A 14,118-nucleotide genomic window follows, 5' to 3' on the forward strand; every position below is an offset into this window, starting at 1 on the left:
GTGTCTCAAAGTGGTGTTCTGATTCTGGAGATGTGACACTAACAGGACTTTGTCCAATGTTCATATGGGAAACCTGACTATTCTTCAGCATAGCTAGGAAAAGAGACTATTTTAAGAACAACAGGAAAGGAAGTATTTTTAGAACTTAAGGAGAATGGGAAAACATTTTCATGGAAGATTATATCTCTGGAGATGTGAATTCTCTTGGTGGCCAGGCTTAGTACCTTGTAACCTTTTGTTCCAAATGGATATCCTACAAAGTTGTATGGGGTAGTTCTTGGTTCAAATTTGTATTTGTGTGTTGTGGGTACAGTGGGATAGTAAAGACATCCAAAGCTTCTCAAGTGAGAGTAATGGGGTTTCATTTGGTACAACAACTCAAATGGGCATTTATTGCTAAGATAGGTAGTTGGCAGCCTATTTATCAAATAGGTGGCTGTTAGGGTGCACTCTCCCCAATATTTGGTTGGGAGTTTGGACTAGAACATGAGTGCCTTGGCAGTTTCAAGAAGATATTTATGTTTTCTCTCCACTACACTATTTTGTTATGGTGTATAGGGACATATTTTCTTATGTATGATCCCTTTAGATTGGTAGAATAAAAGGGTTTCATGGCTTGGGGAACTTCAAGCCATTATCAGATCTAATGGTTTTTATGGATGTATTGAATTCATTTTCAATCATGGACACAAAGGCCTTTAAGGCCTGAAGAGCATTACTCTTGCAGCTCAATAGGTGGGTCCAAGTGGATCTGCTGAAATCATCTACTAGTGTGAGAAATTATTTGTAGTTATCATGGGTGGTTACATGGTAAGGGCCTCATATATCTATGTGTACTATTTCAAAATAATTTGGAGGTGGTGATGGTTCTTTGAGGAAATGGGAGTCTGGTTTGTCTTTCCACAGGGCATACAGGGCAAATAAATGGTTGTCTTGGTGCAAACTTTGCAGGAATTGAGGATATTCCTCTCATTTTAACAAAAGGAACCTGACCAAGCTTATTGTGCCACAGAGAATTCACATCATACTTATCAAACATATATGAAGACTCATTCTTATTGCTTGAAATGGAAGTATTTACAAATTGAGGAATGTGACATGAATGAGTATGACTAACAGACTCATGACTATTTACATTGGGAGCAAGAATACAATTGCAGTAGGAAGTTGAAATAATAGAAAGTAAAACAATCCTTTTACCCTTCAAACATCTGGAACAGAGATAGTACATACCTTCTTTGCTACTACCAATCACCTGAGGCCTCTTCACTGAAGGAGCCTGCAACAGATAAAGTGTATCACTGAAAAATACAATACATCTAAGATGTACTGCAAGGGGAGTGAACAGAAATCAAATTATACTTGAATGATGGGACATGAAGGACCCTATGTAGGACTATGTCTGAAGAGAGTATCACATCTCCAAATTTAAGAACCTTTACTCTATATCCATTTGGAAGACTTATCAGTAAGGGATAGGGTAATTTGGTGATATTAGTAAGTGCATGTCTGTTAAAGTTATATGGTTAGATGCTCATGAGTTTATAATCCAAAGATCGGCCTTTTATTTAAAACATTTGCATGAAGGTTTGTCAAAATCAATGGAAGAAGTACAGACAACAATACCTGCGAAGTTGGCACTACCACTGGTGGCATTGACATTGCTGGGGGAACCTCCTGCATATCCTACTTGAAAGTGTTGCAACAAGTTCATTATCTACCCATATTGCTCCTTTGTTAGATTGACATTCTGATTATCAACTTGTAGTTCTTGTTCATTTCCATTCTCATAAATCATGTCAGCCGGAGTCCCATGTACATTTTCCACAAATCCTTTTCCTCTGTTGAACTTGTTGTTCTAGTTGTTCCCTTGATTATAAGACTGAGCACTAGCATTGTTACGAATGAAGTTTTGGTTATTGTAAGAACTGCCTTGAGGGTATCCATGTAACTTGTAGCACTTCTTCCTTGTATGACATAGTCTTTTGCAATAGTCACAGAATGGACAACCCTTGTTACTGTTGCTAGCTGTGTAATAAGTCTTGAAGTTTCTGGCTCCAAATGGATTTTGATGTTATGGACCTGTATTTACATGCAATGAAGTGGAATCTACACTGATTTGGATATTAGACTTGTATTCCCTTTGTTTTTCTTCTTGTATTAGTAGGGAGAAAGCCTGTGACATAGAGGGCAAAGGCTTCATCATAAGAATGCTTCCTCGCACTATTGTATAAACCTCATTCAATCCCATCAAAAATTGGAGGAGACGTCGATCTTGTTCTGCCTTATGCATAGTTTCTTTTGCTCCACATGTGCAATTGCAGTTGCACTGAGATTTAACACTCAAGGTGTTCAATTATTCCCACAATCTCTTCATTCGTGTATAATATGTGGTAATGTCTAAGGATCCATGTGCAAGGTCATTGATTTCTTTCTGAATCTGGTACAATTTTTCCTCATTTGTTTGGTCATACTGGTCTTTTAATTCCCTCCATAGCTCGACTGAGTCATTTACATACTCCACACTGTCAGAGATTTCCTTAGCAAGGGAATTGAGGATCCACGAGATTACCATATCATCACACATTTCCCATTGGCGGAATTGAGGCGAATCAGGACTAGGTTTTCTAAATTCCCCGTTAATAAACTCTAATTTGTTTTTAACTGATAGAGCTCGCAATACACTTCTTCTACAGGAAAGATATTCAATTCTGTCGAACAGAACTGGTACTAAGGTCATCCCAGGACTGTTCGAAGGATAAATGTAGAGGGGATTACTTGTATTGATGACCAATTGGTCATTTTTGCTCGTGATGGGAGGCATCTCTTCAATTTGGTCGATAGCCATGTTCAAAGCTCCGATTTGATGAAATTGAAAAGTGTGTAGTCTTCAACTAGGTCTAAAACCTTCAATTTGTGAGGTGATTTTTCAGAATTGGGCGGCAATGGCCAAAACCCTAGAAATAGACGAAGCTAAATGAGATTTACAATGAGAGTTAAAGATGCTGAAGAAATCCGAGCTGATGTCCAAGCTCTGATACCATAACAAGAATGTATACGAGCTCAGATTAGCAGAGCTCCCGTGGAGTCTACTAGAACATTCTGAGAGAATAGATGAAAGAGAGAGGGAATGAAGGAACCCACATATTTTTTGTAAAATATGAACTCTTATTCATTTCACTAATTGTACAAGTATGTATATATATATATACACACACATACACATGTTGACTAAACTAATTGCTCATTGACTAATTTGACTAGGCTAACTACCAACTAGAGATTATATACAATACAATAATGAATCTATTAACAATAACTATACTCAATAACTATTATTTATTAGAAACTATTTCAGTTAAACGTTTCAAGAAAACAAAGCACAATGTTAAAGCAAAGCAGTTTTCCTTTATAGGGAAAAACTTAAGCCTGATGTCTCATGGGGTTGAGAGAAAAACATATACCAAGCATTATCACCAAATATCTTGAACGACTGTATTACTATGTTAGTTACCTTAAAAATAGTAATTATAATTAAATTTAATTTTATGGTTCTAAAAATACGTGATTTATTTTTATACTAGTTGTTACGCAGTAGATGCTAGGCGTGGGAATTAGAAAATGAGATAAGAACTTGAAAATAGTACGTTTAGGCAAACTGAGCGGCTGAGAATCGGGGCCTCGAGCTTAGATATACGGGGCCTCGAGGTCGAGCTCGATACTGATCTATGGACAGCCGATGAAGGGTTAACAGTTTGAGAACTTTGATGAAGACTCTTTATGATCAATAATGAGCAATAAATGAAGAATAATAAATAGAACATAATAAATATAAGCAATAAATGTAAGTAGGGAAACCAAGAGAATATGTTTAAGTTAGAAAGCACAGAATGTTCTTGTATTGAATGTTGTGAGTGATGTCTTTTGCTTTACAAAATGACAAGGGTCCTCTTTATATACCAGGGGGAATTCCAACATAGTACAAATGCTTTATTACAAAGAGATATGGCTGGTACAGCCATTTAATGCCACGGTACAGGGCTTGAACTAGCCTAATAGACTTGGTTAGCTTTAATCATGTGCCTTGGGAATCTTCCACTCAATCATCATAGCCGTTAATTTACTCTGCCCTGAGGTCGAGCATATAGGACCCTCGGGTTCGAACCTCGAACTGGACTCGAGCCTTTTGAAAACAGGCTGCAGGATATCATAATAATCATAAAATTGGTCTCTCCAATTTTAGCCGTATACAGATAGTCCCCGCGTTTCTTAGAATGAAAATGATAAGAAATGGTTTTGACACCGATCTCCTCAAGCCTCTTGTGATGACATCATGCTTATGACGTAAGCCTTTGTGATAACCGAGACGTCCCATCAGTACATCTTTACATAAGCATTCAATGTAGCTCCAGTTTATCTCAAAGCGATAATATCACTACCGATCCATCTCCCAAAAAGCATTAATTGCGCCTGTCGATACGTTTCCCCAAGGCATTGATTGCGCCATCGGTTACGCTGCCATCTTTCTATAAATGGAAGATTTCTTGAATCAAAACTTCATTCAGTCACTGTACAACAGCCTTTAACTCCTTTCTTCTCTTCATCCTCATCCAACTTTATTTCCCATGTTTAAAGCCCGTGGCCGTAAGGTCACACGACAGTGTTCTCACCAGTTATGTTGTGGCTCTTTCTTGGAGATTTCCCCTACTGAGTGGGATCATACTGGTTTGTTGTTGCTGTTATTGTTATTGGCCCGAAATAATGAGAGAGGAATCTCAAATTATCTTCGTATCAGAGGATATGTGTACAGTAAACTGCTGCTCACCTCTCTTAATTTCCACCTGGTGTGGCGCTTCACTCCTTTGGATTTTCATGGAGTGAGGTGGTTCCATATACTCACTTTTGCATCCCACACCGGTGCAATGTCTCAAGAAGTGGCTTCCCAATAGCAGTGTTGGCGAGACTCATACTCGCCAAATTTTTCACGCAGCCACTTCTTCATCTTTTTCTGTTTTTTCATCTTTTTCTGCTTCTTCTTCATCATTTTATGCTTCTTCTAGATCCTTGAATACGCCGTTTGGAAGACCGTGATGAGGCTCCCGAGGTAATGGTTCTCAAAGATATTGCTCCTGAGGGTGTACCTCCGAGAGTAGATTAGATTTTAGCTGTTGTTTTTTTTTTCTTCTTTGTTTCAGTGTAAGGACCCTCTGTGGGCTTTTGTAATCATGTGTAAGGACCCTTCGTGGGATTTTATAATCATCGTTTATTAATACGAAAATGCTTCTTCAATTTGTCTCTGATTTGTGCTAGATTTCCCTTTATTTATGTTTGTGAAGAATTTGAGCACATGACTCTACCGATTGGTCCGAATACCGAGCCCGGGCATAGGTATTCCCTCGGTTCCTAATTGGTTAATATGATATTCCCTGGAACCCTTTATCGTTCCTTGGACTGAGCCCAGATTGAATTGATACAAACATAGGCCGTCGGGACCCCCGACTTTGGATTGAGTGAGAATAGGGCTTCGAATTTAAAATCTTAGCCTTTTAGGCCCTATTGATAGTCCTCGAGGGAGAATTTGCTCAAACGCTTGAGAATAAATATATCCCTATGACTTTCACAGACAGTCCTCGAGTGAGAGTTAGCTCGAGATCGGACGGGCCTAAAATACTTGATTTCTACTAAGAATGAAGATATCCCTAAGGTGTTATTGATTGACCCTAGATGAGGATACGCCCGGACTCAGATGGCCCCGGGACTAAAGTACGAGAGAGCATTTAACTTGATCTGAAGACGAAAACAGCTCTAAGGCTTTATTAGTAATTCGTGAGTGAGAACTGGCTCGGGCTCATGTAGCTAGAGGGACAAAGAATAAAGTGGATGACCCGTACTTGTAATAGCAGAAACCCTCGAGATAGGGTACCACCTTGAGGTTAGGTTTATACAGATAGATCCTTAGAGCTTATTTTTTGTTTTGACAAAGATCCTCGAGATGGGGCACCATCTCGAGGCGTAGAATGATATTGATGACTCCTTTGAGCCTATTTTCATTTTGATAAAGATCCTCGAGATCGGGCACCATCTTGAGGCTTAGAATGATATTGATGGCTCTTTTGAGCCTATTTTCATTTTGACAGAGATCCTCGAGATCGGGCACCATCTCGAGTCTTGGTTGATGTGGGGTTTTTTGATCCCTCGAACATTGTACGCCAGTGTTTATCATGTGACATGGTCATGAAATGATCGAGGTGATCCTGTCGGTACCTCTCCCCAAAAGTGATAATGGCCTAGTCGGAATTAATTGGCCTTGTAGGGTAGGCGGACAGTCTCCGCTTGCTCTATAGATGAGTTTATTTCCTACTTTTCTGAGGATTTCGCTATTTTGAGCCATTATCCCTTTTCATAGGGCTCTTCTTCCTTGTGTAAGCTTTTTTCATCATTTTAATTCAAAGTTTTCGCCTGAATTTTTATTTTCCTTCTCTTATTTTATTATAGCCATGGCTGCCACACCTAAATCCATTCACCAAGAAGACGAGGGTCCTGTTTCTTCTTCCCACTCAATCGGTGGTACACCGACGGCGCCTGGCGAGCCAATCTCAAGACGCTTTGTCTCGAGGAGGGACCTTTCGCCAGAGAAGCCTCCCAATGTCGAGGGCCATTGGGATCATGCATCAAGGTTTACTTCATCAGTAGGAGAGGAACACCTCGAGGCAGTGAGGAGAGACTGTAGATGGGGAGAAAAGGTGGTACTACAGGTGCCCTTCCCAGAAGAGAACATTACGGCTTATACAGAGGAGTTTCTACACGTATATATGTATCCATTTACGTTGGGTCCTCTTGATAGAGTCGTGCTTGACTTCTCTTGAAGATATTGGGCTACCTTGGAATAGGTTAACCCATTGTTCTGGAGGACAGTGCTGATGATGAGGTTCTTTATGGAAGAAGTCGGGCTCGAGTTCACCCTTAGCCACCTCATCAGATTGTACCGGCCTTTTTATTGTTGAGGACTGTTAGCTTTGCAATGCCGCTCCACTAGGCCCTTCGTTGTTGATGATAAATAAGACGGGGACTGAGGATGGATGAATCGATTTATCCAAGTAAGGACTGTCGATTTTATCCCCATAGAATTCCTGCCGTTTCCTGAGAAATGGAATGTTGCACGTAAGTGGTACACTTATGTTTTTATCGTTTTTGCTCATGACGGGGATGGATTATGTGAAGACGCTTTACTTTTCTTTTGGCAGCAACCTCGTGGATGCCATACGAGGTCCCCGACTTGGCGGATTGGGCTTGGAAGCTGGCAGCCCGTTCGACCTATGACAAGCGTAGGTGGCGAGATCTATCCAAGGGTAGATGGGAGGCAAAACACCACAGTACGTGCTGTGTGGTTTGCTTTCTTTGGAGGGTACTCTATGTGTAATAACCTCGTCACCGCACGTGTTGGAGAATTTCCTGAGGTGAGATCATTCTCCCTCGGAGAGGAGGAGGGGGTCGTCAACTTCAGGATTGAGGAGTAATATCAAACGGAAGGAACCCTCACAGGGAGAAGGTGCTCATAGCAAGAAAAGTCCTGCCCGGAGGCCTAGAGAAGATATCTCGACTGAGCATGCCACACTTGAGGCTTCCGGCCTTGGAAAGATAGTTCCCCCTTTGCCATCGTCTTCTCTTCCCATCGAAGGTACTTCAAGGGACAAGGATTCTGTGTCACCGTCTTCTCTTCCCGTCGAAGGTACTTTGAGGGGTGTTTGAGGCCAGGGGCCTCCTGGCTCAAGTGAGGTTTCAAATGATCACATTCCTATTGGGAGCGGTTCTGCTGCGACCGACGAAACCAGGCCAGTAGGTGCGCGTTCGACCCTTGAGGAGGCTCAACGGCTTTGTTCTGTGGTGAGTTTTGACCGATTGTATCAGTTTTTCAGTTTTGCACTCCCACTTTCTTATTGATCTCCCTTTTCATAGGCCTTTGACAAGCTCAATTACGAGTTGCTCCGCCGTGAAGCCAGATTGAGGAAAGCCTTGGATGGGGAGAAATACCCTAAGCTTCTTTGTGATAAAAGGGGAGATAAGTTGGTATACCTACAGTACGAAGCAAATCGGAACTTGAACTACGAAAGCCACCTTGAGAAGCAGGTAACCTTTGCCCTAAGGGAATGCATGCTCCTTTTTCTATCCTCGGAGATTAATATTTTGATACCTCAGTTGCAGATCAAGACAGAGGATCTGGAACGCCTTTGGGGTGAGGTTGGCCAGTCCAAGCATGAGTGTAACGAGCTAAGGGCTCAAATAGATGTCCATGTTGCGGCCAAGAAGAATGCTCTGGCTAAGGTTTTTTCACTCGAGGTGCAGCTCTGGAATGCTCGTGAAAACACCTCGGTTCAGACGAGCAGGATTGCAAGGCTCGAGTCCGGCCTTTTGAAGATGAAGTCCGAGGTTGTGGAAGCCCGGACTGAAGCTGAACAAATTTAGGCTAAGGCCGACAAGAAAGTGGTCGTCTAATTAAAAGACGCTGCCAAGGTTTGAGCAAAGTTGAGAGGTGCTTCCGATCGAGAGAGCAGAAGCAATGAATATGCTCGGTGCAAATCTCGGAGGGAAACCCTCGAAGAGATTCACACTAGGGGCTTTGATCTCTCGGAAGAGATAGCGCAGGCCAGGGCGGATGAATACGACGCCAAATTCCTCTTGTTTGATGCCGAAGATAGAGGAGAAGATGCCGATAGGGCCGTAGTCCCCGAGTGAAAAATAGACTAGGATTTTTTCTATTTGATTTTTGTACAGTGTTCTTAGAGAACTTTGTAAATGTAGCCTCGCATTACTTCATACATGCGTATATATAAAGAAACCTTTCGGTTTTCTCCTTCCATGAATTTCTTGCTCGTGTATGTCTTTCTTTGTTTTGAGCTTTGATGTTTTGTCAATGATTAGCCAGACGAATTAGCCTTTGAGTAAAAACCCTTCGGTTTGTAATTCGGACCTGAGTCTTGTTGGGATGGCTCGTAGGCTCTTATGCGTTGGGTCGGTACGACCTCTAATATAGGCTGGCGTTTGTGCTCTTATGCATTTTCCCTTGGGCATTTTTAGTTAACTATTTTGGGCTCGGTCTCCGAGTCGGATTTCGACTCGAGCTCATTGACCCTTAAGTTTTTAAGCTAGCCCTTAGGCTCTTACGCGTTGGGTCGGTACGACCTCTTAATATAGGCTAGCGACAGTGGCTCTTACGCATTGGGTCGGTACGACCTTTAATTTTAAGCTGGCGACATTGACTCTTACGCATTGGGTCGGTACGACCTTTAATTTTAAGCTGGCGATAGTGGCTCTTATGCATTGGGTCGGTACGACCTTTAATTTTAAGCTGGCGAGAGTGGCTCTTATGCATTGGGTCGGTACGACATCTTATGTAGGCTTTATTTTCCCTCACTAAAGACTTTTTAAAGTTTTTGTGTTCGCCCGACTCTTTGAGAATTCGATAAGAACCTTGACTGTGAGCCGTTAGGTAGTAGTAATTGAGCACCTTGGGAGGTTTCGCTCGACGACTAAATTGTTTCGAAGCCTGTTGTTTGGAGCTAATATGATCGAAGCTCTTTTGCTTATGCCGAGGGTAGCCTAATTAAACGGTTCTTTTCAAAGTTTTTTTGAAATAATTGAAGGCCTGTGATTTTATAGCGACGGTCGGGTGTCCCCAAGTTGTGTTAGTTTGGCTCATACAGCCTTGTGACCGTAGTCATTGTGTTTGTCCGGGGACTTTCAGTCCCCGAGTGAAGTAGTTTTAGCATCTATATCGAGGATATGCTTTTTTAGGGATCTTATAAGTTCGGATATATAGCCTTAACTTTAAGATCGGGATTACGCCTTTTGTAAGGTCTTACAAATTGTAACATGCCTGACTTTGAGGTCTTATAGAGAAGTTACTTGGTACAAGTATGGTTCATGCCTTCTTTGACGTCTTACAGATTAGTCACTTGGTACAAGTATAGTTCATACCTTGCTTGAGGTCTTACAGTTTTGTTGTTGCCTTATAGAGGTCTTTGATAATGCCTCGTGGAGGTCTTACATTTTCTAGTATGGTCGTATGAAGGGCTTTCAGACTTGAGGTTGCCCGCTTGGGGTCTTACGGCCTTGAGTTTCTAATAGCTCGGTCGGATGATAGTCGACGACAGTCCCCAAAACGTCGAAAGTTTTTCGGCTCTGGAGCCATTATTTTGTAAACTTGGTGTTGCCTCCTTGAGGGCTTACGAGTTTGAAGTTCCCGACTCAGAGGTCATATGGCTTCGAGTTTTTTGACGTCAGTCCCCGAGTGTTCGGGAGTTTTTGGTTCTGGAGCCGTTTCTTGTAAAAAATAGCAGACTTCCTTGAAGCGCAAAGTGTTTTGATGGAGGAGGAAATATTCTTTGATTACTTGGCACAAGTATACATGTTTTTGCCATCAAGGGCTTAATTATGTTATGCGGACACAGTTTATTTGACCGTTTGGCCCGATACATTATTTTCCTATTGAGACCCTTTTTGGCTCATCTTGACTTCTTTGAGAAGGTAATCTTCCGGAGGGAAGTCCCCCAGTGTTCGAGGTTGACTGAAGAGAAGCCTTGAACACTTGTGAAGTTTACCTTAGGTAGCATATAGATGTTGCCTCGTTAAAAACCTTGTCGATAAAACCCTTCTTGGGATAAAACTTGATCGAAGGAAAAGAGTGCAACGTATGCTTTGAACCTTAAGGTCTTCGAGCGGGACGACGCTTCGACAATTTTGATCGGACATCTGCGCAAAGGTTAGTGTAAGATATAAATAAAAGGGAGATGGTTATACCTTAGTAGCGATGGCGCTTCGAGCCTCGAAGTGCCTTCTATGTTTGCTCCGAGGATGCGGCAAGGTCCTTTGCTTGTTTTATTTGGGTATAGCCGAGAATGTGTCTCGCGAGTGCTATTTCATTTTTTGCTTATCCTGTGGCTCCTTCTATGTTGAAGGTGTCGATGTCGGTGCTACATTGTGCACTACGAACATCTCTCTTGTTGCGTGTTGTTCTCCGTACACGGCTTTTATTCTGTCCTTTGTCAGAAACTTCATCATTTGATGAAGGGTTGATGGTACTACTCTCATACAGTATATCCATGGCAGTTTGGGTCGTGCCGGCCATGCTGACTGGGAGGGTGATTTCCTCTTTCGTTGTTTCGCTAGCCATGTTAAATCCGTTGAGTACTCGAGAGGCAGGCATGATTTGGTCAAGCAGTTCGAGCTGCTCCACCACCCTCGACCTGGTAATGTTGGCCGAGCTACCTGGATCCACAAGTACGCGTTTAATTTGAAATGTATTCACAAGGAAAGAGATTACCAGTGCGTCGTTATGAGGAATAGATAGGGTTTCGATGTCCTCGTCACTGAATGTGAGAGCGTCCTTAGGTATGTAACCTCAAGTTCGCTTTTCCCCAGTGATGGATATCTTTGTTCTTCTGATAGTGGGTTCTAGTAGGATGTCGATTCCTCCCATGATTATGTGTATGACATGTTGCGGCTCATCTGTTTCATTCTTCTTGTTCGCCTCTCTTTCCCGGAACTGATTTTTGGCTTGGTCGCTAAGGAACTCCCAAAGCTGCCCTTTGCTGAGTAGCCGGGCTATTTCTTTTCGGAGCTGTCTGCAATCTTCGGTCCTATGACCGTGTATGCCGTGAAATTCGCACACTAAGTTGGGGTTCCTCTGCGACGGGTATGATAGTATAGGTCTTGGCCACCTGGTGTCTCTGATCTTACTAATGGCGGATACGGTGTCTGAAACATCAACGTTGAAGTTGTATTTCGACATGCGGGGTGCCTCCATTTGTCCTGTGTGCCTATTGAATTTGATTCTGCTCACGAGTCCCCGAGGGTTCTGACCTCGGTCTGTTCTTCGATCGTTTCGGGGTATGTTACGCCTTGAGGCATTTCTCCTATCTTTGGTGTATGGTTGGTACCTTTCCATGTTTGGCTTCGGCTCCTTTTCCAGGAGTCTTCTTGGATATACCGAGCCCGAGGGGGCTCCCAATTGGTCGTCCTCGATCCTAATCTTTGACTGGTATCGGTTGTGGACACCTGACCATGTTACAGCGGGGTATTCAACCAAATTCTACTTCAGCTGCTTCGAAGCCACTGAGCTTCGTTCATTCAAGCCTTGGGTGAAGTCCTGTACTGCCTAGTTATCGGATACTGGTGGTTATTCCATTCGCTCCATTTGAAAGCGAGATACGAATTCCCGCAACATCTCGTTTTCTCTTTGTTTGATTTTGAAGACGTCGGATTTCCTTGTAGCCACCTTGATGGCACCGGCATGAGCCTTTATGAAAGAATCTGCCAGCATGGCAAATGAGTCTATTGAATTCGGAGCTAGGTTGTCATACCACATCATAGCCCCTTTCGAGAGTGTTTCCCGAACTTTTTTATCATGACGGATTCGATCTTATCGTCCCTCAGATCGTTGCCCTTCACCGCACAAGTGTAAGCAGTGACGTGTTTGTTGGGGTCCGAGGTTCCGTTGTACTTCAGAACGTCGGGCATTCTGAACTTCTTCGGATGAGCTTTGGAGCGGCATTTGACGGGAATGGCTTTTATACAAATTTCTTTGAATTGACACCTTTCAGGATCGGGGGTGCGCCTGGGATCTTATCAACCCTGGAGTTGTAGGTATCTACTTTTTTGTCGTTGAATTCTATCATCTTTTCGCCCGACTTAATCCTTTTTGTGAGGTCTTCGAGCATCTTCATAATAGTAGGGTCGTCTGTTGACCCATTGTTGCTCGACCTTTCAGGTACCTATTCAGTTCGAGGGGCCGTTTTTGGGGCCGTTGTACTTAGGGTTTTTTGGTGGCTAGGTAGTTGAGCAATTGCCAGCTGTTGTGCCTGCAACATCTCAAAAATAACGAAAAGTCTAACCTCTTATTCCTTCCGAGCTGGGGTTTTCTGAGCTTCTTGTTGGTCTCCTTGGTGTATGCTCCTATTAGTATGGGAGAATATATCGACGTGTTGGGCATCGCGTGAGATCACATCCAAAGGGATTGGCTCTGGTGCGTCCTCAGGTTTCTTGGTGGTACACCAATACCTGAAACGTCCATGCCATTCTCTCCATGGTATTCAAGACCGTTGTTGTCATATGCATTCACTGAATTAACATTTTGACCTGAAATCAAAGATTCTTGGACAAGAAAAAAATGTGAAAGATAACTTGCGTTATGTAGTAAACCGGCAAGAAAACAATCACTATTATTTTTAGCCCCACAGTGGGCGCCAAACTATTTACCTTGAAAATGGTAATTACAATTAAATTTGATTTTGTGGTTCTAAAAATATGTGATCTATTTTTATACTAGTTGTTAGGCAGTAGATGCTAGGCGTGAGACTTAGAAAATGAGAAAAGAACTTGAAAATAGTGCGTTTAGGCAAACCAAGCGGCTGAGAATCGGGGCCTCGAGCTTGGATATACGGGGCCTCGAGGTCGAGCTCGATACTGATCTATGGATAGTCGATGAAGGACTAACACTTTGAGAGCTTTGATGAAGGCTCTTTATGATAATAATGAGCAATAAATGAAGAATAATAAATAGAACACAATAAATATAAGCAATAAATGTAAATAGTGAAACCAAGAGAATATGTTTAAGTTAGAGAGCACAGAATATTCTTGTATTGAATGTTGTGAATGATGTCTCTTGCTTTACAAAATGACAATGGTCCCCTTTATATACCAGGGGGAATCCTAATATAGTACAAGTGCATTTATTACAAAGATATATGGATGGTACAACCATTTAATGTCACGATACGAGCTTGAACTAGCCTAATAGACTTGGTCAGCTTTAATCATATGCCTTGAAAATCTCCCACTCGTTCATTACAGCCATCAATTTACTCTGCTCCAAGGTCGAGCATATAGGACCTTCGAGTTCGAACCTCGAACTGGACTCGAGCCTTTTAAAAATGGGTTGCGGGATATCATAATAATCATAATATCAGGCTCTCCGATTTTAGACGTATACATATGTCTTGAAATTAATTGTGCTCATCTGTAATTTGGCTTCCTACCTCTCCAATATTATTGCGTGGGAAAGGCTCTCCGATTTTAGCCGTATACATATGTCTTGAAATTAATTGTGCTCATCTGTAA

At 42.2% G+C, this 14,118-nt stretch overlaps 1 protein-coding gene across 1 annotated transcript; it reads right to left on the reverse strand.

Moving 5' to 3' along the window:
- Positions 1-2,356: 2,356 nt before the first annotated feature.
- On the reverse strand, positions 2,357-2,848 carry LOC138884336 (uncharacterized). The gene has a single exon (XM_070165476.1). It carries the CDS (start codon positions 2,846-2,848, stop codon positions 2,357-2,359), a length of 492 nt encoding a protein of 163 aa, XP_070021577.1.
- Between the last annotated feature and the right edge of the window lie 11,270 nt (positions 2,849-14,118).

The sequence above is a fragment of the Nicotiana sylvestris genome, chromosome 2 (assembly GCF_000393655.2).
Source record: "Nicotiana sylvestris chromosome 2, ASM39365v2, whole genome shotgun sequence".
NCBI classification, from domain to species: domain Eukaryota; kingdom Viridiplantae; phylum Streptophyta; class Magnoliopsida; order Solanales; family Solanaceae; genus Nicotiana; species Nicotiana sylvestris.

What these genes read in the sequence shown, in the direction of transcription:
- LOC138884336 (XM_070165476.1), bottom strand. Translation starts at nt 2,848, where the DNA reads ATGGCTATCGACCAAATTGAAGAGATGCCTCCCATCACGAGCAAAAAT.